Source organism: Apiospora kogelbergensis (genome assembly GCF_038363985.1).
Source record: "Apiospora kogelbergensis strain CBS 113332 chromosome Unknown utg000001l_segment0_segment0, whole genome shotgun sequence".
NCBI lineage: Eukaryota > Fungi > Ascomycota > Sordariomycetes > Amphisphaeriales > Apiosporaceae > Apiospora > Apiospora kogelbergensis.
In genome coordinates, this window is record NW_027117418.1 from 6,330,957 (window position 1) to 6,357,555 (window position 26,599).

The following is a 26,599-nucleotide window of genomic DNA, read 5'->3' on the forward strand; positions in this document are numbered from 1 at the left end:
CATTCCGAAAGAGGATTTGGCACTTTTCACTGTAATTATTTTCCGCGAGGGAGACGAACGGAACGGGATGGGATGAGATGAAAAGAAATGGTTGATCATCTGGAAACGAGGATCGGAAAGGGAAAATGGGGTTTCCTGGTTGATGAAGTCGAACGAGAAGGAACGGGAATGAGAACATGCGACAGAATGACCCAATCAATGATTAGTTTGGGACTGGATGAGATGTAACGAGAATGCCTCGAGGATAAGAAAGGAATATACGATTGCTTCTTCTTTTTCTCCAGGAAATGAGACTTCCTTTTTGCGTGCTTCGTGTATTTTCCTTGAGAACAATGTCCAATCCGGCAAGATCGACCTGCTGCTAAGACAAGATACCATTTCAAGACCATTTTGCAACTCTCATCTACTCAGGTGATTCCTAGACTTGTTCCCCAACATCCACTTCGAACTCGGGGTGAAACTACGAGGATGATCTCAAATTACAGCTTCACATGTAGCAAGGCCAGAAGAGAGCATCCCTAAGAGGGTGTCAGGAAGCCTGCCCAGAGCATTGCTGGTTTAACTGTATATTACCAGTGAACCCGGTGATCCACGAGTAGCAATCGTAACATCGTCACCCATACTAGACTCCATAACTCGAGAAGATCAATACATAGATGAACCTTCCTGTACCGAACTCAGCTAGCAAGCGTCCTCGCGAGATGCCGAGCATCGAGCCCGAAGTCGAGTCGACTGCTCCGCGGGCCAGGGCAGACTCAATGGAATCACATTTGAGGAGATCGTGATATGCTTCGTAAAGGATCCGTTCCATTTTCGTAGCTATCTTGCCACGCAGGAGGTGATGCAAATGTAGAACCCCGGTCACTCCTTAATGAGACCCAAAAGCAGCAAAGAAACCATGACGTCCGATCCATTTCCGCCCTTTTTAAGCCTCCTCCTCGATGTGGCCCTTCTCCGAAACGTACAGACCGTCCAAGAACTGCAAGACGGGGTTATGTCAGTAAAGCGATTCCTAGTTTTGTCTCTGCAGTCAACCGCTCGCTCTCTTACCTTACGGATATCCTTGTTGCGGACTCGGCAGATCTGTTGGATGTCGGCGGCGGATTGTGAAACGTCCTCCAGGGAGATACCGGTGAGCGTCAACTCATCCTTCTGGTTCTTGGAGGGCTCGATGTCGACACCATGGCGCATGATGACGCGGCGGACAATCTTCTCACCCAAGAAGTTGCGGATCTCAACCTCCTGGCAGTCGGTCTCGGAGTTGCGGTCGATGTTGACGTTGATGGGGAAATGGGCGTAGACGTAGCGCATCTTGTACTTGTAGCCCTTTGTCACACCGGTGATCAAGTTGTTGATGAGGGTACGGACAGTGCGGAGAGCAGCAACGTTCTTGCGGGCGCCGTGGTGGATCTCGATGCCGATAACATTCTTCTTGGGGTGAGAGAAGTTGACGGCCAAGTGGCTCAGATCCTTGGACAGCTTGCCTGTTTCCTCCGTTAGACGACAAATTCACCGAAGCCGGGGGTTCGAGAGATTGCATACCCTTAGGACCAGTAACGGTGACGTTACGGGCCTTGATCTGGACCGAGACTATTCGTAAAGAAACCAGGTCAGCATATTGATCGATGGTGTTTGTCGCAGTCGTAGATTTTCCCTCCCCCTTCTTGTCGAAAATCCAACATGGCCTCCCCACCCAAGCCAAAGCGGCCCATGTTGCGCGCAAGCTTCCAAGATTGAAATCCTCCAAAGGAAAGAATCACGTACCGCCCTCGGGCACCTCCAGGGTCTCTTCGCTGTGAATGTAACGCATCTTGTCGTCGGGGTTGGCGGATGTCGACCTATATGCTCAGGAAGGGCTGGGGTTAGTTATTTGATGCCAGAACGATTGCAGCGTTTTGGCAGAAAATCGGATCTCGAAAATGTCGGCCAGCGCAAAGACAAGGCGAGAGTGAAGTGGCTAGGGGCATGTGCATACCTGAGTTAGTTGAGATGCGGTGATGTGAAGTCCAATTTCGGGGCCACAAGCCAGACGTCGAGATAGATTCAATCAATTTCGGAGGGAGAGTGCTTAGCTCGCACCAAAATTTACTCGTAAAAAATTGTGAAAGCAGAGGCACACTAGGGCACACTTGCACCTTATCGGAGGCATGTGGCTGATGGACGTGGCTGGAGCGGGAAAGCCCCACCAACGAACCCTTGGCGGATCTGGTCTGGAGCTCCGACCTGTGCTAGCTGTGTTACTTGCAAAGCACGGGATACAAGAAAACAGCACCACTCGATGCATAAATGCTTGCTAGTCGGGCATGGTTGCAGCTATCATGCATGTACGTCTCCCTGGTCGTCAAGTCGTCTATGTCTCTGTCTACGCACTGCGGTGACGATTGCGAGCACCCGCAGCGCAGCAGCAGCTCCACCCTCCCCCCAGGCACAGGCACTCACTCTTGAAGCTACCCAGCAGCTAGGTTGTCGTTGCGCCAGAGAGAGGAACCGGCCGAGCATCGCATTCACATCACCACCAACCCATTCTTCCCCAATTGAGCGTATCAGCCATGTCGTATTTCTTTGCCACCCCCGTCGACATCGACGTGGTCCTCGAGGATGCCGACGAGCGCTCCATGGTCGACGTCAAGCTCGACAAGAACCGACGCGAGAAGGCGCCGCTGTACATGGACGGCGAGAGCGTAAAGGGCGCCGTGACGATACGACCCAAGGATGGCAAGAGGTTAGAACACACAGGCATCAAGGTGCAATTCATCGGCACAATAGGTACGTGAATAACAACAGCAACAACAACGGCCTTCCTCCGTTCGTTCTTCATGCCGTCTTTCGCAGATTGTCACGATAGCCCCTGCCCACCACGCTCCCCCCTCAGTTTGCCCTTGACTTTATCTTTGTCCTCTTTTCCGTACAGGCATCGGCACGGTGAAGAAGAAACTAAGACGGCCCTCAGAGATGTTCTTCGACCGCGGCAACCACTACGAATTCCTCTCGCTCAACCAGGAGCTCGCGGCGCCCGGTGAACTCCAACACCCACAGACGTTCGACTTCAACTTCAAGAACGTCGAGAAGCAATACGAATCGTACAACGGCATCAACGTGAAACTGCGCTACCTCGTCCGCGTCACCGTCTCACGCCGCATGGCCGACGTCATCCGCGAGAAGGACATCTGGGTCTACAGCTACCGCATCCCGCCCGAGATCAACAGCAGCATCAAAATGGATGTCGGCATCGAGGATTGCCTTCATATCGAGTTCGAGTATTCCAAGAGCAAGTACCATCTGAAAGATGTCATCGTTGGCCGCATCTATTTCCTGCTGGTCCGTTTGAAGATCAAACATATGGAGCTGAGCATCATCCGGCGTGAGACCACGGGCGCCGCCCCGAACCAGTACAATGAGAGCGAGACCCTCGTGCGCTTCGAGGTAAGCTCCAACGACCAACCCCATTTCCTCCCTTTTGGGGTGGGCATATTTGAAAGAGAGACACGCGCAATATTGACACCCCTATTTACAGATCATGGACGGTTCTCCATCTCGGGGCGAGACCATCCCCATCCGCCTCTTCCTCGGCGGCTTTGATCTGACGCCGACGTTCCGGGACGTCAACAAGAAGTTTTCTACACGATACTACCTCAGTCTAGTGTTGATTGACGAGGACGCTAGAAGATATTTCAAGCAGTCTGAAATCATCCTATACCGGCAAGCACCCGATGTTGTAGTCGGCCAATCACAGATCACTGCTGTTCCGGATCCTGCCCGGCCCATGCCTATGCCCATCGAAGGATAGAGACTGGGTGTGCATGCAGCAATGGGTCGAACCCCTTAATTTTGTACTTAGGCAGTTGCGGCGAATTCTTGAGCATGGGTGGCATGGCGTTCATAGGTCTTTTAGAGGCACTCTTGTAATAAAATTACGGACCATATTCAAATCATGATGCATCATTCAGCCCTCAGTAATAACCCCTCGCTACTTTTCTGCTTTCGTCTTTACATTATCCGGAAAAGCCAAGAGACCAGACTTAGTCCATCACCTTTTGAAGACCACCGGAAAGATATCATTAATCAGCAACGACGTTTTTGCTACTATACATCATCTCTACAGATCCGCCTGCAAGAACCCGGCCTTTCTCTCTCCCTCTCCCTCTCTCTGTCTCTCTCTCTCTGTCTATTTCGTTTTCTGCCTCATTCTCATCACAAAACATCCATCTCGTCCCCTGCAGCAAACCCGAACTGGTTGTTCTGTATGGCAGCAACGCGATCCAGCTCCGCCTGGTACTTGCTGCGGATGTCCGCCAATGTCACTACCTTCCTCCTCGGCGTTCCATTTGCAGCTTGGTCCTTGGACAACGGCTCCTCTGTCGCGATCCACGCCTGCTTGTGGTCCACGCAGCTCAGGACATTGATCAGCATGAGATACTGTCTCGTCACGGCCGTGTCAAGAACGTCGTCACCATTTTGTTCATCGGACTCGCCGAGCTGTTGTAGCTTGTGGATACGGTCCAAGAGGATGGCGGCTGCCCCACGGTAATCGTTGCGCTTGATGCGCCACGCGTAGAGAATTTGATGGTAGGGCACTCCAGTAACGACGTCTTGGGTGGACTGGCACTTCTGGGCGAGGATATCGTCTACCGCGTTCTCCAGGTTGGGGAAAGGCAGCTGGACGAGCTCGGCATTGTGCAGGTTGTCACACATCTTCTGGATGAGCGTTCGCAGACACGAGTGCTGTATGGCATGATCAGACATGGCCACCAGCGTGGAATGTGCCAAGTCGAATTGCGAAACGCCGATGGAGCCGCTGAACAAGCGGCTTTGGATTTCGGTTCGCACCGAGTCGGCATCTGGCGTCTTCGCATTGACAAATTCAAGTGCTAGCCGAGCAAACTCCACAACGTATGAGTGTGCCTTCTGTCTCTCAAAAAGGGATACGATGTGACAATAGTATCGTGGGAGGCCTGAGTAGAATAGTCGCCACTCCGTATCGTCAAGCAAGCCACTACTTTGCTTGTTTGCATGCTTTCGAGTAACACCTGCAATGGTAATGGTTAGCAAATGATTGGAAGATACCAGTTGAGAAGCCTTACTGAGACCATAGGCTGCTTTCTTAAAGTAGATGGCAGCTGTGGTAAAGTCCCTTTGCGCAAGGTGGACTCGTCCTTGCACATAGGTAGAAAAGGGATCGAGTTCTGAGAATGGAGCCAGCTCTGAGGCCAAATCAGACCTGCTCTGGACCAAAAGGGCGCACTGCAGATTCTGCGGCGGGATGTCAATGCTGCTGTCCGAGGTACAGAAATTGGAAGCGATATCTGTGATGCCAAGGGAGATGGAACCCATGTCTGGAACTTCGAGCAGGTGGCCCGTGGTCCATTCTAATGTCGTGATAGCCTGGGTGTCTTCCCCTGGGCGCTTCGCAGCAGCTGGCGAGCTTCCCACGGAGTTTGATCTCTCCGTCTTTGCCAGCGGCACCGTAATCTGTGTTTTCGCGAGCCATCGGATTAGTTCAAGCCTCCGCAGGCATCTAATCAAATAGCGGTAGACTGTGCCTATATCCAATCTTCTGCTCAAGGCGTCTTCGGGGTTATCAAACTCAAACTCCATATGAACTAGTAGAATCAATTGGCTGAAGCAGATGTTCCATCGCAGCTCTGCCATCTGTTGTACTGCTCTCACAGCCATCTTTCGTCCAAATTCAGTCAAAGGCGCCTGGCTATCCTGCATGGTCTCCGCAGGGGGTCCATAAGCTCCGAAAGCTTCTGATACAAGTCAGGGACCACCGCCTGGAAGGTTTGTCCGAAGGCATCGGTGACGACGGCACAGTCCTCGTCGGAGGTCTGCCGCCAGAATCCGGCTTTGTCTGAAAAGTATTGAATCCGCTCGCGATCGGTCTTGGGCGAGTCCTCGAACAGTTCTGAGCGAAGTACCGAGTGGCATATGTCGCGCATGCTATCAGAAAAACCGTCAAAGAAGGTCAGGCCAGTGGTGACAAGGGTGGCGACATTGTCCAGTCCTTCGTAGCTAGCCGTAGGATTATGAGAGATCTGCTCCAGCTGGTTGCATTCCCTTATAGCAGACAAGCTATCGGCGCAGACCACCCAGGTCAGGTCCGAGTCGGCATCAAATGCCAATGCCAAGGCCTCCCCACGCTGTTTATCGAGTTCTAAAACCAAGCGGCAGAACCATCGCCATTGTTGATCGCTTGAGTTCCGGAATGATTCATAATCCATGCCGCCCGACGAGCTCCGATCCAGTGCCGAAGTTGACGCAATAGCACTGCATATGGCCTCGGCCATTCCCTGACTAGCACGCGAAGATGAGTCTTTCCGGGACCCGAGACCACGCTCATATATCGAAAGAGCGGTTTCAAGCGTGGCCCGTGTAAATCTGCCAGGATACAGTAATAATTGCAACCATTTCTCCGAGATATCGGTAGGGTCACAGGCATTATGTTCTGGTGCCCGAGGATTTGTCCGGTCAGGGACAGTGGCAGTCCAACCTGATGGCCAAGCCTCCTCCACATCCTCGGGGAGGAATACAAGATGCTGGACTTGGTGGTTCATGTTGTTCTTCCACAGGACCCAGATCTGTATCTCCCGCGATGCATCTTGTGCGACCACGAAATCGGCAACAGTCCACACATCTGAACCGGAGGGAGGTGACGGGACAAGCCGTGTATGTGGGAACAGGTCGCGGATCGTCAAGCCTTCTTGGTCGGCTTCGATGCTCCAAAATTTGAACTCGCCGGTACCGATGGGAGAGTACGTAACACAGGTACGTTTGCCGTCGGTAGTGCCGACGATTTGAATCAGGTTGCTTTGCGATGGATCGATAGTCCATTTTCCGATTTCCTGAGGGTTCCGTTCGGCATCCAGCAAGTCTCTTGCTTCAAGAATCTGGCCGGTTTTAAGATCCCAGGTGCGCAGCCGGTGATCAAGGCAAACCGTGAACATGTACATGTTGTTGTTGTTAAGGCCAAAATCGGAAACAGCTACCGAGGTTGCTGCAGCAAGATCCATGTTGACGCCGTCGTACTTGACGGTATAGCTGCCTTTCAGGAAGCTCTTGAAGCCTTGGGTCCACCCTTTGGAGTTATAGAATGTCTCTTTCCATGGATGGCTGGAAGCTATATTTGGATCAGCAGTGGGAAATCAACGGGAGTCATTACGGAAAACTCACCATCATGAGCTCTGTTCCGGTCCAGTCGGATGTTACCGCCATCGTGCACTGATACTACAAGAACATCGTTGCTGACAGCAGTGAGCCTGTGCGGGTGTTTGAAACTGAAGCCGGACGATGTGTATATCTTGCACGAGTCGGCGAGACCAGACTCTGACGCTGATGGCTTGCGAAAATGGTCGGGTCGCAGAGTTATGGTGTAGAGATGGTTCGTCCGGTCAACCACGAAAATAGTGAGGGCATCGTGTTCTTTCGGATCGGCAAACGCGACGCAAGAAGGGCGAATTGGATGCGGGAATCGGAGGTTGAGAACTACGTTTGCATCCGGGCCCTTCTTCGCCCTGCCAACATCGGCGGCGCGCAGGTTGAGCACGGTGTTGTCGTCGAGCACTCTCCAAAGGAAACTCTTGGGACCAGCATGGTGCTTTCGGTGATAGATGGACGACGCTGTTGCGCAATTTCGGATTCGGAAAAGCTTCTCGTCCTCGGTGTTGTTGGCTCGGATGGGGCCGCGACGGGGTTGAGAGTTCACGGATGGGAGCTGAACATCGACGAGGTAGAAGCTTGAAGGCGCTTCAAGATTCAGTTTTGTCTCCTTGTGAAGATACAAGAGCTCTCTGGAAGCCATGCCGAGCCCATCAAGGCTGCGCTCTGGCCGCGCGCAATTTATTCTGTGGTTTTCTGTGGTGCTAGTGCGGTTGCGATAGTCGACGCGGGTGGTGATGCTGTGTTATCCGAGACGCGGTGACAGAGAGCTTTCAGAATAATAATTATCAAATGGGTTTGTTTCCCCAATGTTTGCATGCTAACTAGCCTATGCTACCAGCAAGCGTGCAAGCTTGGGCACTGACTGGCTCGGGCTTGGCAGTTGGATGAGTGATGAGTGACGAGTGGGTCCAGCGACCAGCCAGCCAGCCAGCCAGCCAGCAAACGACACCCAACGATGGACGTCAAGAATCTTCACATCACAAAGCATTCGTGAATCACTCGGGCGTGTTACTGGCATAGGCAACGGAGGGACAATGCAAAGGACCATCAAATATTATAATCCACCCGGCTTGTACAGAGCCAAACAAGGTGCAAGATTCAAAGCAAAAGATGCAAGAATGCAGATCTAATCACCCAACGCCAAAAGCCATGCTGATAATGCTTCCACCCTCCCATGTCGTAACTTCATCTTGGAATTCGTCTTGGCCAAGTAGAGATCTTCGTCAATGGCCTCCAAGTGTCCGCTCAGTCCTTTTCCAAGTCCTTGGGGGCCGGGTCGCCAATGCCATCCTCGTGGATAGCAAACAAACAGTCGCTTTCCGGCAAGCAAGGGCTGTCGTAGATCTTCGCTATACGAGTCTCTGCGCGGCCCTTCTTCAGGCTGATTCTGGTAGTCGAGGCATGAGCAATAATATTGCCTCCAATCGGCTTCTTTGGGTCCGGATTGAACATGGCACTCGGTCCACCGTCAACTTGAGCCACGACCTGGTTGGTGATGACGACTGCAATGCCAAACTCATCGGCGAGTCTCTGCAGCGTACGCATGAACTTGGCCAAGTGCGTCTGGCGAGAAGACAGTTCTCCTCTGCCCAGGAAATCCGTTCGGTAGAGTGCAGTAGCACTATCTACGATCAAGAGTGAAAAGCGCGTCTCGCACATCATGGCCGATGCCTGTGTCAAAAGTTGCAGCTGATGATCGGAATTGTAGGCTCGTGCGTAGGCAACATTGTCAAGCACCTCCTCGCCGTTCAGGCCAAACCGATTGGCAACGGATAATAGGCGCACAGGTCGGAAAGTACCCTCGGTGTCAATGTAGAGACATTTGCCCTCGCCGCCGCCCATGTCAAAGGGGAGCTGACAGGTAACCGCCAGCGTGTGGCAAATTTGACTCTTGCCGGTACGGAACTCGCCAAAGAGCTCAGTAACTGATCCGGTCTCGACGCCACCCGCTAAGAGGGTATCGAGCTGCTTGGAGCCCGTGGAGATGGAGATCAGCTCACTTCTCCGTTGATGCATCTCAGTTGCTGTTGTGAATCCCATTGGCACCAGCTTCGAGGCTACGGCACATATTAGTACGTCGCTCTCTTGCCCATCAGACGAGTCGCAAGAGGCCCTGGGCTTTCAACACAGAGACATACCTTCAGTCAAGATCTTGGTGGCCTTCTGCTCAGAAATGCCCTTGATCTGCTCGAGGACACGCTTAGGCGTGTAAGCAACGGACTCAACAGTCTGAAACCCGCCATCTGTGACCAGCTGGATATCACGCTTTGTGAGGCCGCCGACGCCCTGTTGTGGTTGAATCAGTATTTGGACATATCGATTTGGCTGGATAAGAATGATGCATACCTCCAGTGCCGAAAGTGGCGTGGGTGCACCGGGGCCGGTCATGCCACTGTCGTCCCCATTTTGTGCTTCTTCGTACTCTTCCGACATCTTGGGTGTTACGAGGCGTCTTTGCTTCCAATGCGAAGATCTGTCTGATGATATGAAAGGCCAGTGATAGACTACTTGGGGCAAGCTCAAGTTGGGAGTGCGAGAGGATTGAAGAATAATTACGTCCGAGACTGGGAGGGACAAGTCGAGGGGCGTGTTGGAACAAGCGCGACTCGGTGGCGAGTCAACAAGATTGAAGACGCGAAGGCACGTGCTAGGCTTCTGCCCATTAAAGGCAGGCGGCAGGCGGCAGGCGCTGCCTGCTGTGCACGGCTACGGCCTCCAGTACGGGTTTTCGGGTCTTCGGGTCTAACTGCACGAAAGTTGGGCCCCTAGGCACCCAGCACCCCCTAGCCGCTAACTTCAAGCTAACCTCAACTCTTCCTAAATGGCATTTCCTCCATTTACTCTCATGCGAATCAACTAACTGTACCTGCAGGCTGTGTGGCTGGTGGCTGGAGTGACCAGACTCCCGGAACGAGAGGCGATCAGGTGGTTGCAATCCATGCCCTGCCTTACAAATATGTACGAGTCTCTGGAGGGGGCCTAGGCATAGTCCCCACCGGCTCCAGAGTGCTTATCGCCGGCGGATGTCCAGATGGCAGATGGATGTATCGTTGGTGACCTCATGGGCTGCGACTAAGTACATCAACGTATCTCCCGCCATTGGGCCACCAAGCCCGGCAGCATATCACTGGGAACCTCGGGGGCTGTATGGTCTTGCCATGGCTCACAGTGTTTCTCAAGTGGCCTTTATATGCATCAACATGATGACATCCCAACCCCCACATTCCCCGAGAACAGCTCCTGCAGTCTCGGGTTGCAGTCAGGGTGGGTAGTGGGACCTGTGACACCCTTGTGCTTGTGGGAAGAGACCTCCAATAAGTTACCGCGAGGTATGTATCGCCAGAATCGCGGGATCGCCAGTACAGGAAGCTGTTGGGGGGTTCGTTTTGATAAGTGACATGATGGATTGCCGCCCCCCAAGAGTCTTCTCCAACCAGAAATTATATGCGCGTTTGCTACGTGAAGTCAAACACACCATTGAATCCGACAGAAACCATACCTCCTGCAAGTAGCATTCCTCCGTGGGGAACAGGGCATACTGTCATTATCATTTGTGTCAATCGGCACTACAACGCAGTGAGCGACGAGGTGCAATTGCTGCAGCGGTCCTAATGTGAATGTGCCTTGAGAAGTGAAACATTAGGCACCCAATTCGCTTTGCTCATTGTCTTGGTCGCTTACCTCAAGCTGGCACTTACACTATTCGACGTCACACCCTCGCGCGAGCGTGTTGGTTGGACCGATGTTACGGCCGACTACACTACTACAGATTCGACCATTCTACACATTGATCTGATTGCTACCTGCTTTGCTAGAACCGGCGGGCGGACAGTCGCTTGCGCCGCCGCCACGACTTTCTCAGCCGCACCGCCGCCGCTGTCGGCGCACCGCGGCACACAATATGCCGTCCTCCAACCAGAATGGTAGTCCCAACAACCAGCCCGACATCGAGCTGAAGCTGTTCCCCATCAAGGAGGACATGTCCTCGTCGATCGCACAGGGGGGCCACGACACGATGCGGGAGCCCATCTATAGCGAGTTTGCTACCGCGCCGGGCGGTATGCATCAACAACATCTCCACCACCCCACGGCGGCGCCGCCGCGCTTCCTTCGCTCCTGGGCCGATGGCTTTCGGCGCGACCCAAACCAGCGCATCTCGCCCAAGGACCCGATGTCCGAAATCATGGCCGGCGAGTCCGGCTCACTTCTGACGCAGCAGACATCGCACAACGGGCGGCACCTCTCGGCGCATTCTTATGACATGCGCATGGCGGCACTGGGGACTGCGCACAGCAGTCTCTTGCGCAGACTCAAGGGAAGACATCTACAAATGATCGCGATCGGTGGCTCGATAGGTACGGCTTGCCTCAAGTTTCCAGGACATCGGGTTTGGAGGCACAGCTAGCTGACTCGGCATATTGGCATAGGCACCGGTCTCTTTGTGGCGTCGGGTAGATCACTGGCAGTGGGAGGACCTGGCTCGCTACTGCTCGCCTATCTTTTTGTTGGCACCATGTTATACTTTACGGTCCAAGCCCTCGGTGAACTGGCCGTTGCTTTTCCGGTGGCTGGTTCATTTTCAGCGTATTCTACGCGGTTCATCGACCCATCATGGGGCTTTGCAATGGGGTGGAAGTGAGTTTCCCGGCTGACAAGATCGTCACATCATAGAATTTACTGACCAAAGAAAAGCTATGCTTTACAGTGGATGGTTGTCCTTCCCCTGGAGATCATTGCTGCTTCCATAACAATATCATTCTGGAATCCGGATATTGACAGAGCAATATTCGTCAGTATATTTCTTGTTATAATTGTCTTCATCAACCTCTTCGGTGTAAAGGGCTATGGAGAAGCCGAGTTCATTTTTGCTATTATCAAAGTAATAGCTGTAATTGGCTTTATGTAAGTTCCCTCGTCGGTTACTCAGCTTGTACCGGGCTATAAGTCAATCGTTCACGCAACAGAATGCTTAAACTTCTATGTTGTTCAGACTACTAGGCGTTGTCCTAAATATAGGCGGCACCCCCAATGGAGGCTATATCGGTGTCCTCTACTGGCACTACCCTGGCGCGTTCCACAACGGCTTCAAGGGCCTCTGCACCGTGTTCGTGCAAGCTGCCTTCGCGTTTGCGGGCACGGAGCTCGTGGGGCTCGCGGCCGCCGAGACCATGAACCCACGCAAGTCGTTGCCCACGGCGATCAAGCAGGTCTTCTGGCGCATCAGCCTGTTCTACATCGTAGCGCTGACGCTGGTGGGCTTGCTGGTCCCCTACACCGACGAGCGGCTGTTGCAGGCTGACGACGGCGACAAGACGCCCACGGCCGCGGCATCGCCCTTTGTCATTGCCATCGAGAACGCAGGCATCGAAATACTGCCTTCGGTCATGAACGTCGTCATCCTTATCGCCGTCCTCTCCGTGGGCAACTCGTCCGTCTTCGGGTCCTCACGCACCCTCGCGGCCCTGGCCGACCAGAAACAGGCCCCCAAGATCCTGTCGTACGTCGACCGCCAGGGCCGGCCCCTCGTCGCCATCCTCGTCACCTCGTCCATGGGCCTACTGGCCTTCCTCGCGGACCTCGGCGCCCAGTCGACGGTGCTCGACTGGCTGCTCGCCATCTCGGGGCTCTCGAGCCTGTTCACCTGGGCCTCCATCTGCTTGGCCCACATTCGGTTCCGCCGAGCCTGGGCCGACCAGGGCCACAGCCTTTCGGAGCTCGCGTTCCGCTCCCAGTGCGGCGTCTGGGGCTCCTGGCTCGGCTTCGGTTTCAATCTGCTGGTGCTCGTTACTCAGTTCTGGGTCGGCGCCTGGCCTGTCGGCTGGCGCGACAAGACGCCGCGCCAGCTCGCCGAGAATTTCTTCCTGCAGTACATGGCTGTCCCCATCGTCATGGTCTTCTACGGCGCCCACCGCCTCTACTTCCGCCGCGCCTCGGGCATCGTCCGCACCCGCGACATCGATATCGATACGGGGCGGCGCGACTTCAACCTGCCCATCCTTGTGGCCCAGGAGGCGGAGGAGCGCAGCGGTTGGCCCAAGTGGAAGAAGCTGTACAAGTTTCTCTGTTGATTGCGAGAAAGGGGTAAAGGGGCCATGGTTTGAGATTCGAAGCGGGGGGATACATATTTATACCATTCATATAATGATGATGTCGGTAAAGAACATGATAAAGGGGGTTTGGAATATTGGGGTCTGCTCATTCTGGGGTATCCGGTCCAGCAGGGCGCCATAGGAACTGAATTTGGGATACATATACATATAAATGTACCTTGTAGTATTATGTAGAGTGTTTTTAAGGACGGCAAATGGAGTCGCTCACGGGAAAGGGACAATTGATGGCCTGTGCAAATATCTCCCACTGTACCATGAACACTCTCAAGATCTGACATGACATCCGAGAAGTGGTTCTTGTGGTCGAAGCGTCAAGATCGCGATGATCTGGAAAGACCCAGGCAGAGGTTTATTCGTCATCTGGGGCGGTGAAAGCCAAAGCAGCAACAAACATACAGATATATTGGTATGGGGCCATCTTGGTTGTCCTCAAACGCGATCTACAGATACTACCGATTCGTAGAAACTAGCATAAACAGAACACTTAAACAAATTGTGATCTGCCATCCAGAGGGGTATACAACCGGTCTTCCTTTCTCTGTCTCCCATCCCGAGAAGACCCCAGATCCCTTGGTATTGAACAAGCCTGTGCGCGTAAAGCTGCAAGGCATGTTCACGTAATCATCGTCAACCTTAAGATACAAATACTTCTGTGCACGGCTTCCCTCGTGCACATACATTCCAGTCGCCTTCTTCTCTTTACACCTCTCGAGTCTACTAGCACACAGCTAGAGATACAGTTTCCATTCTGTTTACAAGATGATGATTCGTGATCGGGTGCCATCAGACGTGTGCAACACCATGAAAGAATAAAAGGGAGACGTCATCGACGTGGTTTGGTCCGTCCAGATCGATGATTTACCTAGAAATCCCAACTGAACCCCCTGATTTGGCTCCCTGTTTCCGGCCGGGCATCGACTGGGCTGGCTTGGATTCCTCCTCACCACCGTCGCCAAACATCCAATCGCGGTTGGTGCCTTTGGCACCACCCATGCCATCGCCACCAATACGGATTCCCTCGGAAGTCGAATGGCCTTTGTTGGAGGGTTTAGCCGGCTGGTTCTCTTTCTGAGCAGGCGAGTTATCGCTCATGGCAAATTGAGAAGCGAAGTTCTTGCTTCTGCTTTTGTTGTTGGTGATGTTACCTAGGGCTTGCGAATCGGCATTGTCGTCGTCTTCCTCGCCCATGATCTTGTCCTTGTACAGTCCTGAGCCAGCGTTGGAAGCGACACCACGGGGCTTGGTCTGGCGTGGTGCAACAGGGGTGCCATCATCTTGCATTTCAAAATGAACCTCTGCTGATGGGCGGGTTCGTTGCTGAGCAGGGTGGTCGTCCTCCTCGGCTATGTCATCGCCAGCGCCCCAATGGCGCGAGTCCTGGTTGATTCTTTGCAGAGTTCGGGTAGGCGCCACCTTCTGGGGAGTGACGAAGTCATCAAAAGACCATTGGCTACCGTGCTTTGCTTTGCTAGTCTTGGGCTCGCTCTTCTCTGATGGTTCTGGGGCATCAGAGCCGTCGCCGAATTCGAAATGGTTGAACCTTTTAGGATTGGGACGGTAGAAAAGCTCTGGGCCTTTTCCGGAGTTCTCCTGGTCCTCGTTGGTTTCAAACAGTCGGCTGGGTTGGAATTTCTTGTCCGCTCCAGCCTTTGGCGCAATGGATTTGAAAGGCGATTCGGAACGTCCACGGGCATGCTCTTCAGCCTCCCTGGACGCTTGAGACTCCTCGTCCCTCTCAAACAAGCGACTGGGCTGAAATTTCTTGTCCCCTCCAGCTTTGGGGGCGATGACTTTGCTCGGTGATCTAGATCGACCACGGCCCGAGCTTGGGGACCCTTCTTCGTCGTTGTCGCTTTCTTCGGCAACGATGTCATGGAAGCTTCTCTGTGACGGTCGGGCCCCGCCTCTAGGGGAAACGACCGACGCGGCGGCAGTCCCTGCTGGCTCTTCTCCCAAGATTTCGTCGAAGCCGCGCTGCTTGGGCTTCACCCCACCTCTGGGAGAAATGACCGAGGCGATATTCTGCGTGTTCTCTTCGCGAGTTCCAAAGAGGGGCGAGCTGTTGGAGGGGCCGCTGGAGCGCACGGCAGTATCAGCTTTCCCCTGGGATGAGGCGGCGGCGCTGACCGATTTGGTTGCGTTGGTGATCATCTTGATCTGCTCCTGGCTGTCGCGAATGGGCCAGTTGCGTCCAGTCTTCCCAATAACATCAACCTGTTTCAGCATAGCTCCTTGGTCCCAGCTTTGGCGGATCTGCACAATCTTGCCCTCGGCGTCAAAGGTAACTATGTGCATCTAGAAGGCGAATTGGTTGGTTGGTTAGCTGTCGACCGCAACACCCCCCAAAAACGGTAGGCATGATGCCAAGACATACAATAGGTAGGTTGACAGTGCGGTCTGCCAGGAAGTTGTCATCGAGCCCAGGCAGATAGGTGCCACCGCTTATGACGAACTCGATGGCCGTGTCGAACTCGATGGCAACAACACTGTCAGCCTCGACGGCCGTGAGAACATCCTCCTTCTTCTTCTTGATTTGATTGCGTTGGGTGCTCAGATGCTTAATTATCTCGGCGGCGCCCTTGAAGGATGTGGTGGTGGTGATGTAGTGCAGCGCGGCGTCGGTTGCGAGCAGCGAGGAGTTGGGGGCAGCAAGAAACTGCTTGTAGACACCTTGGAGAGACATGGTTGGGTATGTATTCGCCTTGCTGCTGCTGTTGGCGTACACCGGCTTGGCCCCAGAGTGTTGCGAGTGTTTGCGACAGCGGTCGGTTTGTGAGGTGCGCAATGCGCCAGAGGTGGGATGGCGGAGGATAAGATAGGTAAATAAATCGGGGTGCGCTACTCCAGAACTGCTGCCACACTACCTTGGATAGTGCTGATCTAATGTGGTCGAGTAGCCTGCAATCTAGATCTAATGCAAGATGAAAGGTGCAACTAGGTCTCCAAGTCTAGACGAGTATGCTGTCGGGCGTTTGTCGTGGGATGGTGATGGCGGACAGAGAGAAGGAGGAATGAACCGTCCAAGGACTACGTGTAGAAGAAATGGTGTCAAGGGTGGTGTCCCGGCAGGTATAGAAGAATTGGAATGTTTACTTTAGATGTACATACTGTATGTAGCCAGGGTAAGTGTAGGTACATGCACCTCCCGTCTTTACGTGTGAGTGTGAGGTAGGCAGTAGGGTTTGGCGGCCTGCGTGCTATGTAAGGACCGAAGGAGCGAAGGGAAACTCCTTGCCCCCTGTTTGTCATATCTACACATGGCAGCCTCTTTTCGTTGTCTGGCTCTCTATATGAGTTTTGGTGTGTGCAGGTGACGCGCGCTTCTTCTTGTTGTTATCATTGTTCATCCAGGTCAGTCCTCCCTAGAAGCAAGCAAGTAGCTTTCGCGCTTTCTCTCTCCCTCTCCCTTCCCGATCTGGCCTCCATGTCAACAGATGCTCCATCTGCCTACATACGATCCAATCCTATTGCGGAAGATAGATGCTGTGAATTTGTGTGGCATCTTTCCAACTTAAGATTATGAGGACTTGGCTGGGGGCCGGATACCTACTAGGCCCCGCTTCTAGGAAGGGTAAGAAAAAACTGGCTTACATGCAGTCAAGTTAATGCGGCCCCCTGCAGGCAGAACAGATGGAATCCCAGAGCAGGCAAATGTGCATCATTCATGCACTGCTAAGGTACATTGACGCGTCCAGTGGCTGATAAAGGGGGTTGGTCTGGCCAGCCGTCAATGAGCCAAGAACTAGTCAGTCTGGTGAGTAAGACTTGCCAGACTTCTTGTAGAGCTGAAGCATATCGTACTTGCATGGCCTGCGACAATCATCAGCCGTGCCCTCTGTATCTCCTCTCAGCCCGTGAACCGTTTTTGTTTATGACTGATCTATCCTGCCCTCCCATGTCTCTGCCGTCGCTTTCACCTCGGATCCTTTACTACTACCGCCTACTGTATGTACTGCTTGGCCAATGAAGGGTCTTCCAATGTTATGACTATCAGAAGACTCAAGCGTTGAGACCCCACGTGTGCCCGCAGGTCACGATACGTGGAGACCATCTGTACCCCAAGAAGGCAACGGGCCCACGACTTCAGCGTGTTTCATCACCGCGACAAGGGTCAGCTGTTTCAGCCATCGGGGCTAGGGCGTTTACTGGCTACCATCCAAATTGCATGCACAGTACCCGAGCCATATTCCCAGCCTGGACTTTTGGCTCGCCACACTGTGGACTATGTTGAAAACTGGTTAATACTATTATGAGCATTGAGCCTATCACCTATCGCCTAGTGGCATTCGCGTCTGAGGATACGGTGCTCGCTGCTCATGCCGGCCCTCTTGGCTAACGATGCGGCGACCATCAGGGCACCAATAGACTTCACCGATACCGAACAGATGCATCCGAATTAGGTGGTACTGAGCCGAATCTGATATCATACTCCTCGTAGGGGACGGGCTGAGGCTCACGATACCCCCCCTTGCGAAGGTTGCCTCAAAATACGCTCACTTCCGGGTGGTGGTTCGTGAGCCGGTGAGAAAACCATATTCTCGTGTCGGTAGGCGGTGCTAGGAGATCCCCCTTCAAAGTACTTTAGTCGTGCCGGACCGGCATATGCCGTGGCATCCCTCTCGCGTCTGACCGGCCTGCGAATCAAATACTCGCCATCGGCATCACGCATTCTGACTAGTTCGTAAGTTTCGATGTATTGGACGCGTGCCTGTTCTCTACGCATGCCCAATTCTTCCGCGTGTTCGTTAGCGCTTAGATTGCGCAAGACTTGGTCACCTCGCTCTTCCGTCGAATAACCTCGCAATGTACCATCATGGTGCATCGGTTTCATCGCCAAGTCGTGTGCTGTTGCAGCTGCCCCGATGATCCGACCTTCTTTATAGTTATGAGCCAAAGCTGGCGAATTATAATTTGTAGGCCGTTGGCGAGACCGTGAGTTCTGCTCTCGATGGTGTATCAGCTCAACACGATCGCCTTCTCTGGTACCTCTCGGTGGTGATATTCGTTCATATGAGGACAGCCCTGAATTCATGGTCGGACTGGAAGGGCTTATCGAGTCGCTAGGTTGGCCAACGCGCATATGATGCGGTTTGCAAGTAGGTTGCCGGTTATATGTCGCCGCTCTCTCCGCCGCGTCAGGGTCTAAACAAGCTTGTTGGTCCAAATGGGACTCCAGGCCAGCAAATAGGTCGTCGCCAGGCTCCGTCTTCACCGGCCTAGATGTAGGCAACGAACGCCCGTGGGCCTTGGTCTGTATTGGCAATGGCGGAGACGGCATTTTCGGGGCACGCTTTGTCACTGGGCTTTCTCCTCTGCTCTTTGACCTGTTTCTCTTCTTCTCCTTATGTGGTTCAGAAGTCGAGGCTAAACGAGCAGTTTCTCGACGTTCGGCAGCCCACATTGCCCGAATGGCTTCCTCTTGGCGCGACTCCTCGGCTTCAGCCTCTCCATCCCTTTCGTCGTGGCTGCTGCTTGCGACCTTAATCGTAACTTCCTTGAATTTGACATTGCCCGTCCGCTTAAAATCATGGTGGTTGAAGCCCTTCCGCTTCTCTTTTGAACTAGATTTTCGGTCGCGGCCTCTCTCATGCAACTCTTCATTGGGAGTCACGGACGGCCTGGCTCCATAATCTGGTAACTGGTTAGGCGGTGACCCGGATTGAGGCGGATGTGATACGACGGGCTGTTGTTCCTGACTCTGTCCGGCTTGCATAGGAATATATCTGTGTTCCGGACACAAACCTGTCTCATACTGACTGGAGATATTAGGATACCCTGTATCAACTGTTGCAGAGGGTGCCGTGGCTGCATTACCATACCCCTCATGGTGGATACCAGTGAGAGTAGGAGAATAGCCTCTATTGCCAATCCAGTCTGAGCCTGTCTCACGTACATCTTGAGCCTGGCGGCAAGAGGCCGATGCCCCGATTCCCGCAAAAGCTTCAGTGGCAAGTGCCCATTTCTGAGAATCCATTCCCGGTATGGCTTGTAAATTACTCAGGTTAGGAACATATATCATGTCGATTGTCCAATCCAGAAAGGGTGCGCCTGCACTTTGGAAAGGGCCAATGTGGCTTTGTTGGAAATGATTCGCTAATTGCGGGAGCGAGAATGTTCTCATCTCTATTTCAGTTGCATCACCAAGACGTAGGTGGCAAGCCTTGCAGCTCAAACCGTTGACATTGCGAACAGGCCGCATGCCTTTCTTGTTCGAGAGCCCGTCGATGAACATTGCCAATGGAGGACTCTCGGAAAAACGTTGTCTGTATCGCTTCGTCAAATGAAAGATGATGATAGCAACCCGGACATTTCCCGGTAGATCCTTCATACTCGCCAAAGCCATCCAGACATCGCGCGAATTGAAGGCCAAATCATCAAGCTGCGCATGGATCTTGTCTTCGGAATAGAGTCCATAGTCAATATGGTTTCTCTGATACGCTGTGATGTGGTGCTCGTATGGAATAGGGAAATATTGCTGTTGCTGATAAGACGATGCCATATGAACCGGCATAGATGGTTGATGTGCTTCTGGCCGCTCGAAGGAGGCATGATAGGACGGGCTATAAGATGGCGGGGTGGAAAATGGTGGTTGAGGCGGTGGGTATTGAGGATAATATGAGTGATGCTGATTTCCATATTCAGGTCGATATGAAGGAGCACCGTAGCCGAGAGCACCATGATGAGGAAACTGATGGGGTTGAAGGAGGGTATGAGTTGGTGGGTGCGACATATATTGTTGCTGATAGATTCCTGAGTATGAGATAGGCACGCTGGTCGCAAGTTGTGTATACTTCGAAAGAGGATCAGGGTGAAAGGGAGGGGTTTCGGGCCATTCCGATCGCCAATAGACAACGATGTTTCCTAGACTCAGGGAGCTCGTGTGTTTGGCGGCATAGTGCTGAATGACTCCTTCAAACCCGTATGCCTTCGAGTTCCCGTCGCATCCGTTGCAGAGAAATAGCTCCTTTCGATATGATTCCGTAAGTGGCTTGATCTTCACTTCGAAGAGCCACTTCATATTCTCCAGGGTCAATTTTTGAGTAAAGGGTTCGTCAGGCGCATCACATGGCGGTTCTCGGCCAGCAATACGAGCAGCAGCCATGTCCTTGGCCACCTCTGCATAGAATCTCTTCCGTACGTATAATAGAACGTCGGCAGCAAACTTTGGGCAACTGTCCTTCTCAACTTTGTGGCCATTACGCCAGGCATCCTTGATGGTTTCGTCAGCGTACTCCGAGATCTTCGCTCGTAGAGGTGCTTGAGCATCATCCCAGTCCTTGTCCGCAAGTTCTTTCAATTCATGATGCGTCCCATTGGCTTCACATCGATCTTCCGCCTTTACTCGGGCATCTCTCAAACTGGCGGCGAGCTTGTGGTCTTGTGAGCTTCGTATCTCTGCATCCCCACGTTGGGCCAGCAAGCGCGGTTTCAAAAGATCCCACGCGTTGTCATCTAGGGGCTGGACAATTTGGAGAGCTGCCTGGAAGGCAGGTATGTGTGCTAAGACGCTTGATAGAAGAGGAGGGTCAAGAAGTGCAGCCCTGCGTTCTATCCCAAGCCGCCGGGTCGCCTTCATTTCTAGGATCTCTTCCTGGGTCTTAGAACGATTCGGCACAGGGCGAGAAAGAGGATCTTGATCTAATTCACAGGTAAGCAGTGGTCAAGGCCAGCTTTAGCAGTTGCAATCGACTTACTATGGGCCAAATGCGGTGTAGTAGGTTTTACATGTGTATTTGCTGGCGCTGTAGTAAAAACTGGAATAGACGCGCCAGCTGATGACAGGGCTTTTCCATCATGGGATAGTTTGTTTGGTGCCCCCAAGGGTGCGCCATCATGACTTGTGTCGTGTGGGGATTCGGCTTGTGTCTTCCGCATTTGCGAAATCCCCCGGCAGACTCCCATTTCTCCCATCGACCTGCGTCACCACGAAGCTCTTTGCCTCTATTCTCGAGACCCTTTATCCATTCTTCCGCAGTAGCCAGGCCCATAGCTTTCACAGTGGTGAATTCCTCTTTGAGGTCTTCGACATGTTTCTTATAAAACAACTTAGTGAATTTCACGTCATTGTAGCCATGGCCACTTTGAAGCGCTCCTGGCGACAATACGTTTGTGTCTTCAGTAAGCAAAACCGAAGGCAGCGCAGGTATAATGAGAGAGGGCGTCGAAGATAGAAGTAAGTCAATCTCCTGTGATGAATGTTAGGCCTAGACTTTGCAATGGCAGGCGATACGCACCTTGAGAGACGTTTCAAGAAGGCAATGGCCACAAGAGCTCACTGCAAAAGGCCATATAATGCTAACCCCATGCGCCCCTGGGCCGGAGCGTGTCTTGTGGTTTGGGGCGACTGGACTTGGTAGCCCACGCTTATCACAAAATTCGCACTTCTTGCAACAAGCAAGCCTCCACATCTGTAGTTCTGTATGGTTCCTCAGAGGGGCAGGCATCCTAGGCCAGAATCGCCTTCTTGCTGTTTGCCAAATCACATCCGGTTTTAACATGGAAAGAGGGCCTTCGCTCGTCACCGAAGGGCGGTGGGCTGCGTGCTCATTCACAGGGAATGAAGGGTTTAGGTAGGAGTGGAAGGCTCTGTTGGTCAATAGGAGTTTACCCAGTTCTCTGGGAGAGACGAACGTGAAAATATGCTGCCAGATTTCTGCAGGCAGCAGCGATCTATCACTTCCTGGACATACTGAAGATGCTACCCGTTTTGGCAGAGTGCCGGCCAAGGTTCCTTCCACCCTGGCCCTTTTTGTCGTCTGTTTTGCGGTCGGGGCAGCATGCTCATCGTAAGATGACTTCCGTTTCCGTAGTTCCAGATTGGCTTCACTTGAGTGGTTCACGACAGCAGGTGATGTGGTGCCAACAGCATCGGTCATCTTGTATTGATCAGAGATGAGCCCCCTGACCTCCGAAACAGATGGCATTTGAATACCAGGGCTGGAAGCATCATCTGGCTTTCCGACGTCGTCAATGAGTTCCGTGGCTATTGACTCATACGCTCTTTCCGCATTAAGAGGAGCAGGGACAACAACGTCCAATGACGCTTGCTCGCCGGTGCCAGCCATTTCGCTTCCTGTCGCCTCTTATACCTGCCAGTGCCTGAGGACGACTCAAACAAACCAAACTTCTCTTGAGCTTGACACCGAACGAGATGCCAAGCTCACTGGTAGCAATAGCCAATGGTTTTATGCCGCAGAAGACAGACTGATGGAGCGGTGTGATAAAATATACACAACCGAGAATACCTCAATAAACACTTGTCATAAAGGCAAAAGCGCTGTTTGGTCTGGCAGTCCAAGAAAGTGCAGGAAAGGCCGGCAAGGCAAGTCACAACTTGTTACATGAAACAGTCGTGGCTCGACTTGACGTGCAGAAAGTGAAGAATTGGTGGATAAGCTAGCAGGGCTAACAAAGGGATTATTGCTACAGCCAGCAACTGTGTGTTTGGGTGCACCTCTCTACTTTGGGAGGTGAGTTCGGAAGCGATGAGAGAAACTGTTTGGAGAGGTGGAGGCTGGAAACGTGCATGTCAAGGACTGTCTTGCGACGGGAGGCAACGCTTCGATAAGAGCAAACTTGAAGAACGCGGAGCAATTCGGCCAGGCTAGAGTTCTTTGGGCAGAAACACAAGAAACCTCGTTGGGAGGCTGAAGGGGTCATGAGTGCTTTGCGATCAATTGTAGTCTGCGTTTGCTCTCGGAGGGTGTCTTGGTAATCGCGGTAGTTCGGTGGTGAGCTCAGCTGAATTGCATTTGGTCTGTGATGGAAAAGTTACTTGTCCATCCCAGGGTGGAAAGTTGATCCGACTGGCCCAGCTGGTTGGGCAGGATCCACCCCGATCGAGGATAGCATAAATCCAAAGCACTTTTGCATAAATTCATTTATGTATTAGTCAGACCACTCTGGTTACTATGCTCGAGTCGAACATGCTTGTGTTAACAACACCATTATTCTGCACCTATACTATCACATTGATCAAAAGAAGGAGTAGGCAGATACCTGCGCTGTTACATCGATTATTCTGCTGTGCGAGACGTCTTAGCGCTCATTGGCAACGCCAGCTTGTCTCATCCATTGGGCCCGTTGCTTACATGCTTTGTCACCGAGGCCCTCAACCCAACTCTGGCCGCCGAACATGTACGAGAAACATGTCATGCTAGTGGTGTTCCGATTGCCAATCTTCTTTCCCTCGTTTCCGACTGGACCTATATTGTCGAATCTTGTGTGGCCTCTATGTTTAGTGCATTCTCTTCCAATATCTGATGGTACTAACGAACATCCCAATCTCTCTTTACGGTTCGCAGTCGCCAGCGCTGGACTCTTCTGCTAAGATCGCAATCACCAAGCGGGATGGATTTCAGTGTTGCATTACTGGGAAGGCAGGCCATCTCTGGGATCTACTGGCCATTGTTCCAATCCTTCCAGTGCCCTCTCGTTTGGCTGACCCTGAGGTACGTGTAATGATCTAGACGCTCACAATTCATCACACCGCGGTATCATTTACGCCCTCTTAGGCCCGGATATTCGATATACTCGGCGCTTTCTTCACTCCACCATATCGTGACTGGTGGCTTGATGATGATGCTCGAAAACCCGAGGTTATGAGCCCATATGAGAATCAATGGCTAGTCAGGACATCAGCCGCCTTTGCGTTTTCCCAGGGGCTTTTGAGGCTGAATCTACTATAGCCGTCGATGGTCGAGGTGGGTTATTCATATTCGTATACATATTTCACCTTTGCTAATACGGCACCGAATAGTACGAGATCCAACCAGTATATATTGGCAGCTTGGCCAACCCTATTGACACCGACGGTTCCTATCCGCTCCTAGGTGATAATTCTTGATTGGGAACCACCAAAGTCGATGCACAGTTCCTGGGAACATACGCGCGACTTGCTCAGAGTGTTCGATGGCTCGAAGTTTGTAAAAATGCATCCTTGAACAACCGGACCAGGAAAGACCCTTCGGCCGTTCTAGCAAATCAACAAATTACAAATCAGCGACCCAGTCAAAGCCGCGGCTTCTCCTTTCTGGGACTCTTTGGCGACACCTGCCTCATCGCTTAGCGCATGGTGTCAGCTAGGGACCGGATAGCGACTTATAAACTGGTCAAAAGAATAGGACGTCGCATGTATGGACTGACTGTCCAGTTCCCCTGACGTTCAAAGGCTCCCATTTAGGCTGTATCTTAAGTCCTTGGGTAGCCCCGATGGCTTACATAACGAGTTCAATGCCCTGCGGTTGGTTCTCCAGTACGCTTCAATTCCTGTTCTATGACCGCTAGACTTGGTGTCTAAACCAACCGAGACCGAAAACGGTTTCTACAGTCGCGGCATGTACCTCCTTATAACTCGTGTACCTGGCTTTACACTTTCCAAAAGTCGGGAAATGCTATCGGATGATGACGCCGCCGGTTTCGTTGCTGAAATGCAGGACTACCTGACCCAACTTCGAGCCATTCCAAAGACTGTTGGCCCAGAGTATGCCATTTGCAATACTCTTGGGGGGCCTTGCACCGAAACTCGCATCCACGATGAGAACCCCGTAGGACCGTTTGTGGATGAGGCGAGCTTTAACCAGCAGCTATGTAATCCGGATGAGCCAAGTCGTAGAGGGCACAAAGTTGTCTTTACACATGCGGATTTGAACACACGAAATCTACCGGTCGATCAAGTCACCAGGCCGGATGGAACTAGGGGCTGGAAGCTTACAGGAATTGTCGAAAGAGTTCTAAGTGGAGAAGAGAAGCTGCGAGGAAGGTGATTATATCTAGGTAATACGCAATATCTGTGCGATGTCATGCCAGCCCATACCTATAACCTCTGAGTTCAAATCTATCTTACACCGACCGATATGTACATTTAACAATGGACGCGGGAGGCCAAAAGCAACGAGAGAAAATGACTTGTACTGTAGCCGGGCAATTTCAATGACCCGGGTACCAAATATATTCCAGCTAAACAACTATTTGGCGGACCTCACAGCACACCGCAGGCAGCAGCAGGATGCCACCCAATTAGCCGCCAGCCGGCTTGCAAACACAACATCCGATATCTGATGAGCTATAATTATAAAGGTGCCAATTCTCTTGCTATCCTCGTTCATATTCTATCCTAAGAATCCCCAACCACTCAATTTGATTTACGGTAATCAATTAGTATCACTAGCAAATTTTCACTCTGTCATCAAAGTTTATAATGGACCTTCCCTTTGACATAATCACCCCTACGGCCCCTCACACACATACGGTAGTGTTTTTGCATGGCCGCGGAGACCATGCCCACAGCTTCGTACAATCACTACATCACTCCCGAGACTCACGCAACAGGACGCTTCTGGAGTCCTTCCCCTCGTTCCGCTGGGTCTTTCCGCAGGCCAAGCTGCGAGAATGCGCAGCGTTTCCCGGACAGGCCATGACGCAGTGGTTCGACATATGGAACACCAATGACTTCGCGGAGAAAGAGGGGCTGCAAGCCATCGGCCTACGGGAAAGTGTCACGGGCTTGCGGGCTGTTCTGGACCGTGAGGCGGCCCTCTTGGGCGGCCGGTGGGATCTCCTTGTGTTGGCCGGGATCAGCCAAGGCGCCGCAACCAACGTACACACACTCCTAAACCTGAACCCACCTCCGCCTCCGTATACAGGCGGCAAAAACGGCACGCGCCGCCTAGGTGCGTTTCTCGGCTTCTCCTGCCGGATGCCTTTTCCCGGGAGGTCACTCCCGGAGACAAGGAAGGTGCTGAGTCTGGAAGGCACCCCTGACCACGATGAGGCCATCCGCAATACCCCCGTACTGCTGGAACATTGCGTTGATGATGCCACCGTATTGGTAGACGGCGGCAGGAATTTGCGAGATGCGCTGCGGAAATTCGGGGCACAGGTCGCATGGAGAGAATACCCCCAGGGGGGGCACTGGTTCAACTCGCCAGCCGGGATGGACGATGTTATACAGTTTCTGAGTGCTGTACTCCCCACACCAAAGAATAAGTCGGACACAGACACCGGAGCGCAGATCCAGCCCTTGCCCGATGCGATGGACATGTCTTAGAACACCTGCATGGACTACGGCATGTCTTCTGGACCACATGAGCCTCTCCTTAACACCCTAGACATTTGATGGACGAGACTTAAAATCGCCTCCCTCGCCACTGTGTCAGGATAGCAGGCAGTGGAAGGCTACTTCTCACTTCTGATTGTAGATAGATGGTTGCACATATGCAAGTCTGGTCTCATTGCATAATTCGTTCACAAGTGGGCAAATACATTGTCACGTGCTAATTTATCATAAACTACCAAAATCTGGTAACAGGCAGTAAGCGCCGGTAACGTTC

The 26,599-nt window shown here is 52.5% G+C and overlaps 8 protein-coding genes across 8 annotated transcripts; 3 read left to right on the plus strand and 5 right to left on the minus strand.

Moving 5' to 3' along the window:
- Positions 1–925: 925 nt before the first annotated feature.
- On the minus strand, positions 926–1,810 carry PG998_002038 (60S ribosomal protein uL6; the record flags this gene model as incomplete). Its single annotated transcript, XM_066868856.1, has 4 exons — positions 926–979; positions 1,051–1,484; positions 1,543–1,590; positions 1,765–1,810. 4 exons carry the CDS (start codon positions 1,808–1,810, stop codon positions 926–928), a joined length of 582 nt encoding a protein of 193 aa, XP_066737271.1.
- A 739-nt stretch (positions 1,811–2,549) lies between these two features.
- Positions 2,550–3,787, plus strand: PG998_002039 (PEP8-vacuolar sorting targeting; the record flags this gene model as incomplete). Its single annotated transcript, XM_066868857.1, has 3 exons — positions 2,550–2,766; positions 2,912–3,423; positions 3,515–3,787. The coding sequence occupies 3 exons, from the start codon at positions 2,550–2,552 to the stop codon at positions 3,785–3,787; spliced, it is 1,002 nt and encodes a 333-aa protein (XP_066737272.1).
- Positions 3,788–4,191: 404 nt separating this feature from the next.
- Positions 4,192–7,798, minus strand: PG998_002040 (uncharacterized protein; the record flags this gene model as incomplete). The annotated part of the gene is made up of 4 exons (XM_066868858.1): positions 4,192–5,027; positions 5,082–5,709; positions 5,772–7,117; positions 7,171–7,798. The coding sequence occupies 4 exons, from the start codon at positions 7,796–7,798 to the stop codon at positions 4,192–4,194; spliced, it is 3,438 nt and encodes a 1,145-aa protein (XP_066737273.1).
- Positions 7,799–8,403: 605 nt separating this feature from the next.
- Positions 8,404–9,591, minus strand: PG998_002041 (dna repair rhp51; the record flags this gene model as incomplete). The annotated part of the gene is made up of 3 exons (XM_066868859.1): positions 8,404–9,215; positions 9,297–9,444; positions 9,505–9,591. 3 exons carry the CDS (start codon positions 9,589–9,591, stop codon positions 8,404–8,406), a joined length of 1,047 nt encoding a protein of 348 aa, XP_066737274.1.
- A 1,468-nt stretch (positions 9,592–11,059) lies between these two features.
- PG998_002042 (putative amino acid transport protein GAP1) lies at positions 11,060–13,226 on the plus strand (the record flags this gene model as incomplete). Its single annotated transcript, XM_066868860.1, has 4 exons — positions 11,060–11,513; positions 11,586–11,793; positions 11,851–12,060; positions 12,149–13,226. The coding sequence occupies 4 exons, from the start codon at positions 11,060–11,062 to the stop codon at positions 13,224–13,226; spliced, it is 1,950 nt and encodes a 649-aa protein (XP_066737275.1).
- A 900-nt stretch (positions 13,227–14,126) lies between these two features.
- On the minus strand, positions 14,127–15,951 carry PG998_002043 (uncharacterized protein; the record flags this gene model as incomplete). The annotated part of the gene is made up of 2 exons (XM_066868861.1): positions 14,127–15,563; positions 15,643–15,951. 2 exons carry the CDS (start codon positions 15,949–15,951, stop codon positions 14,127–14,129), a joined length of 1,746 nt encoding a protein of 581 aa, XP_066737276.1.
- A 1,770-nt stretch (positions 15,952–17,721) lies between these two features.
- Positions 17,722–22,333, minus strand: PG998_002044 (uncharacterized protein; the record flags this gene model as incomplete). The annotated part of the gene is made up of 4 exons (XM_066868862.1): positions 17,722–20,906; positions 20,963–21,105; positions 21,165–21,454; positions 21,503–22,333. 4 exons carry the CDS (start codon positions 22,331–22,333, stop codon positions 17,722–17,724), a joined length of 4,449 nt encoding a protein of 1,482 aa, XP_066737277.1.
- A 3,134-nt stretch (positions 22,334–25,467) lies between these two features.
- Positions 25,468–26,316, plus strand: PG998_002045 (acyl-protein thioesterase; the record flags this gene model as incomplete). The annotated part of the gene is made up of 1 exon (XM_066868863.1): positions 25,468–26,316. The coding sequence occupies one exon, from the start codon at positions 25,468–25,470 to the stop codon at positions 26,314–26,316; it is 849 nt and encodes a 282-aa protein (XP_066737278.1).
- Positions 26,317–26,599: the final 283 nt, after the last annotated feature.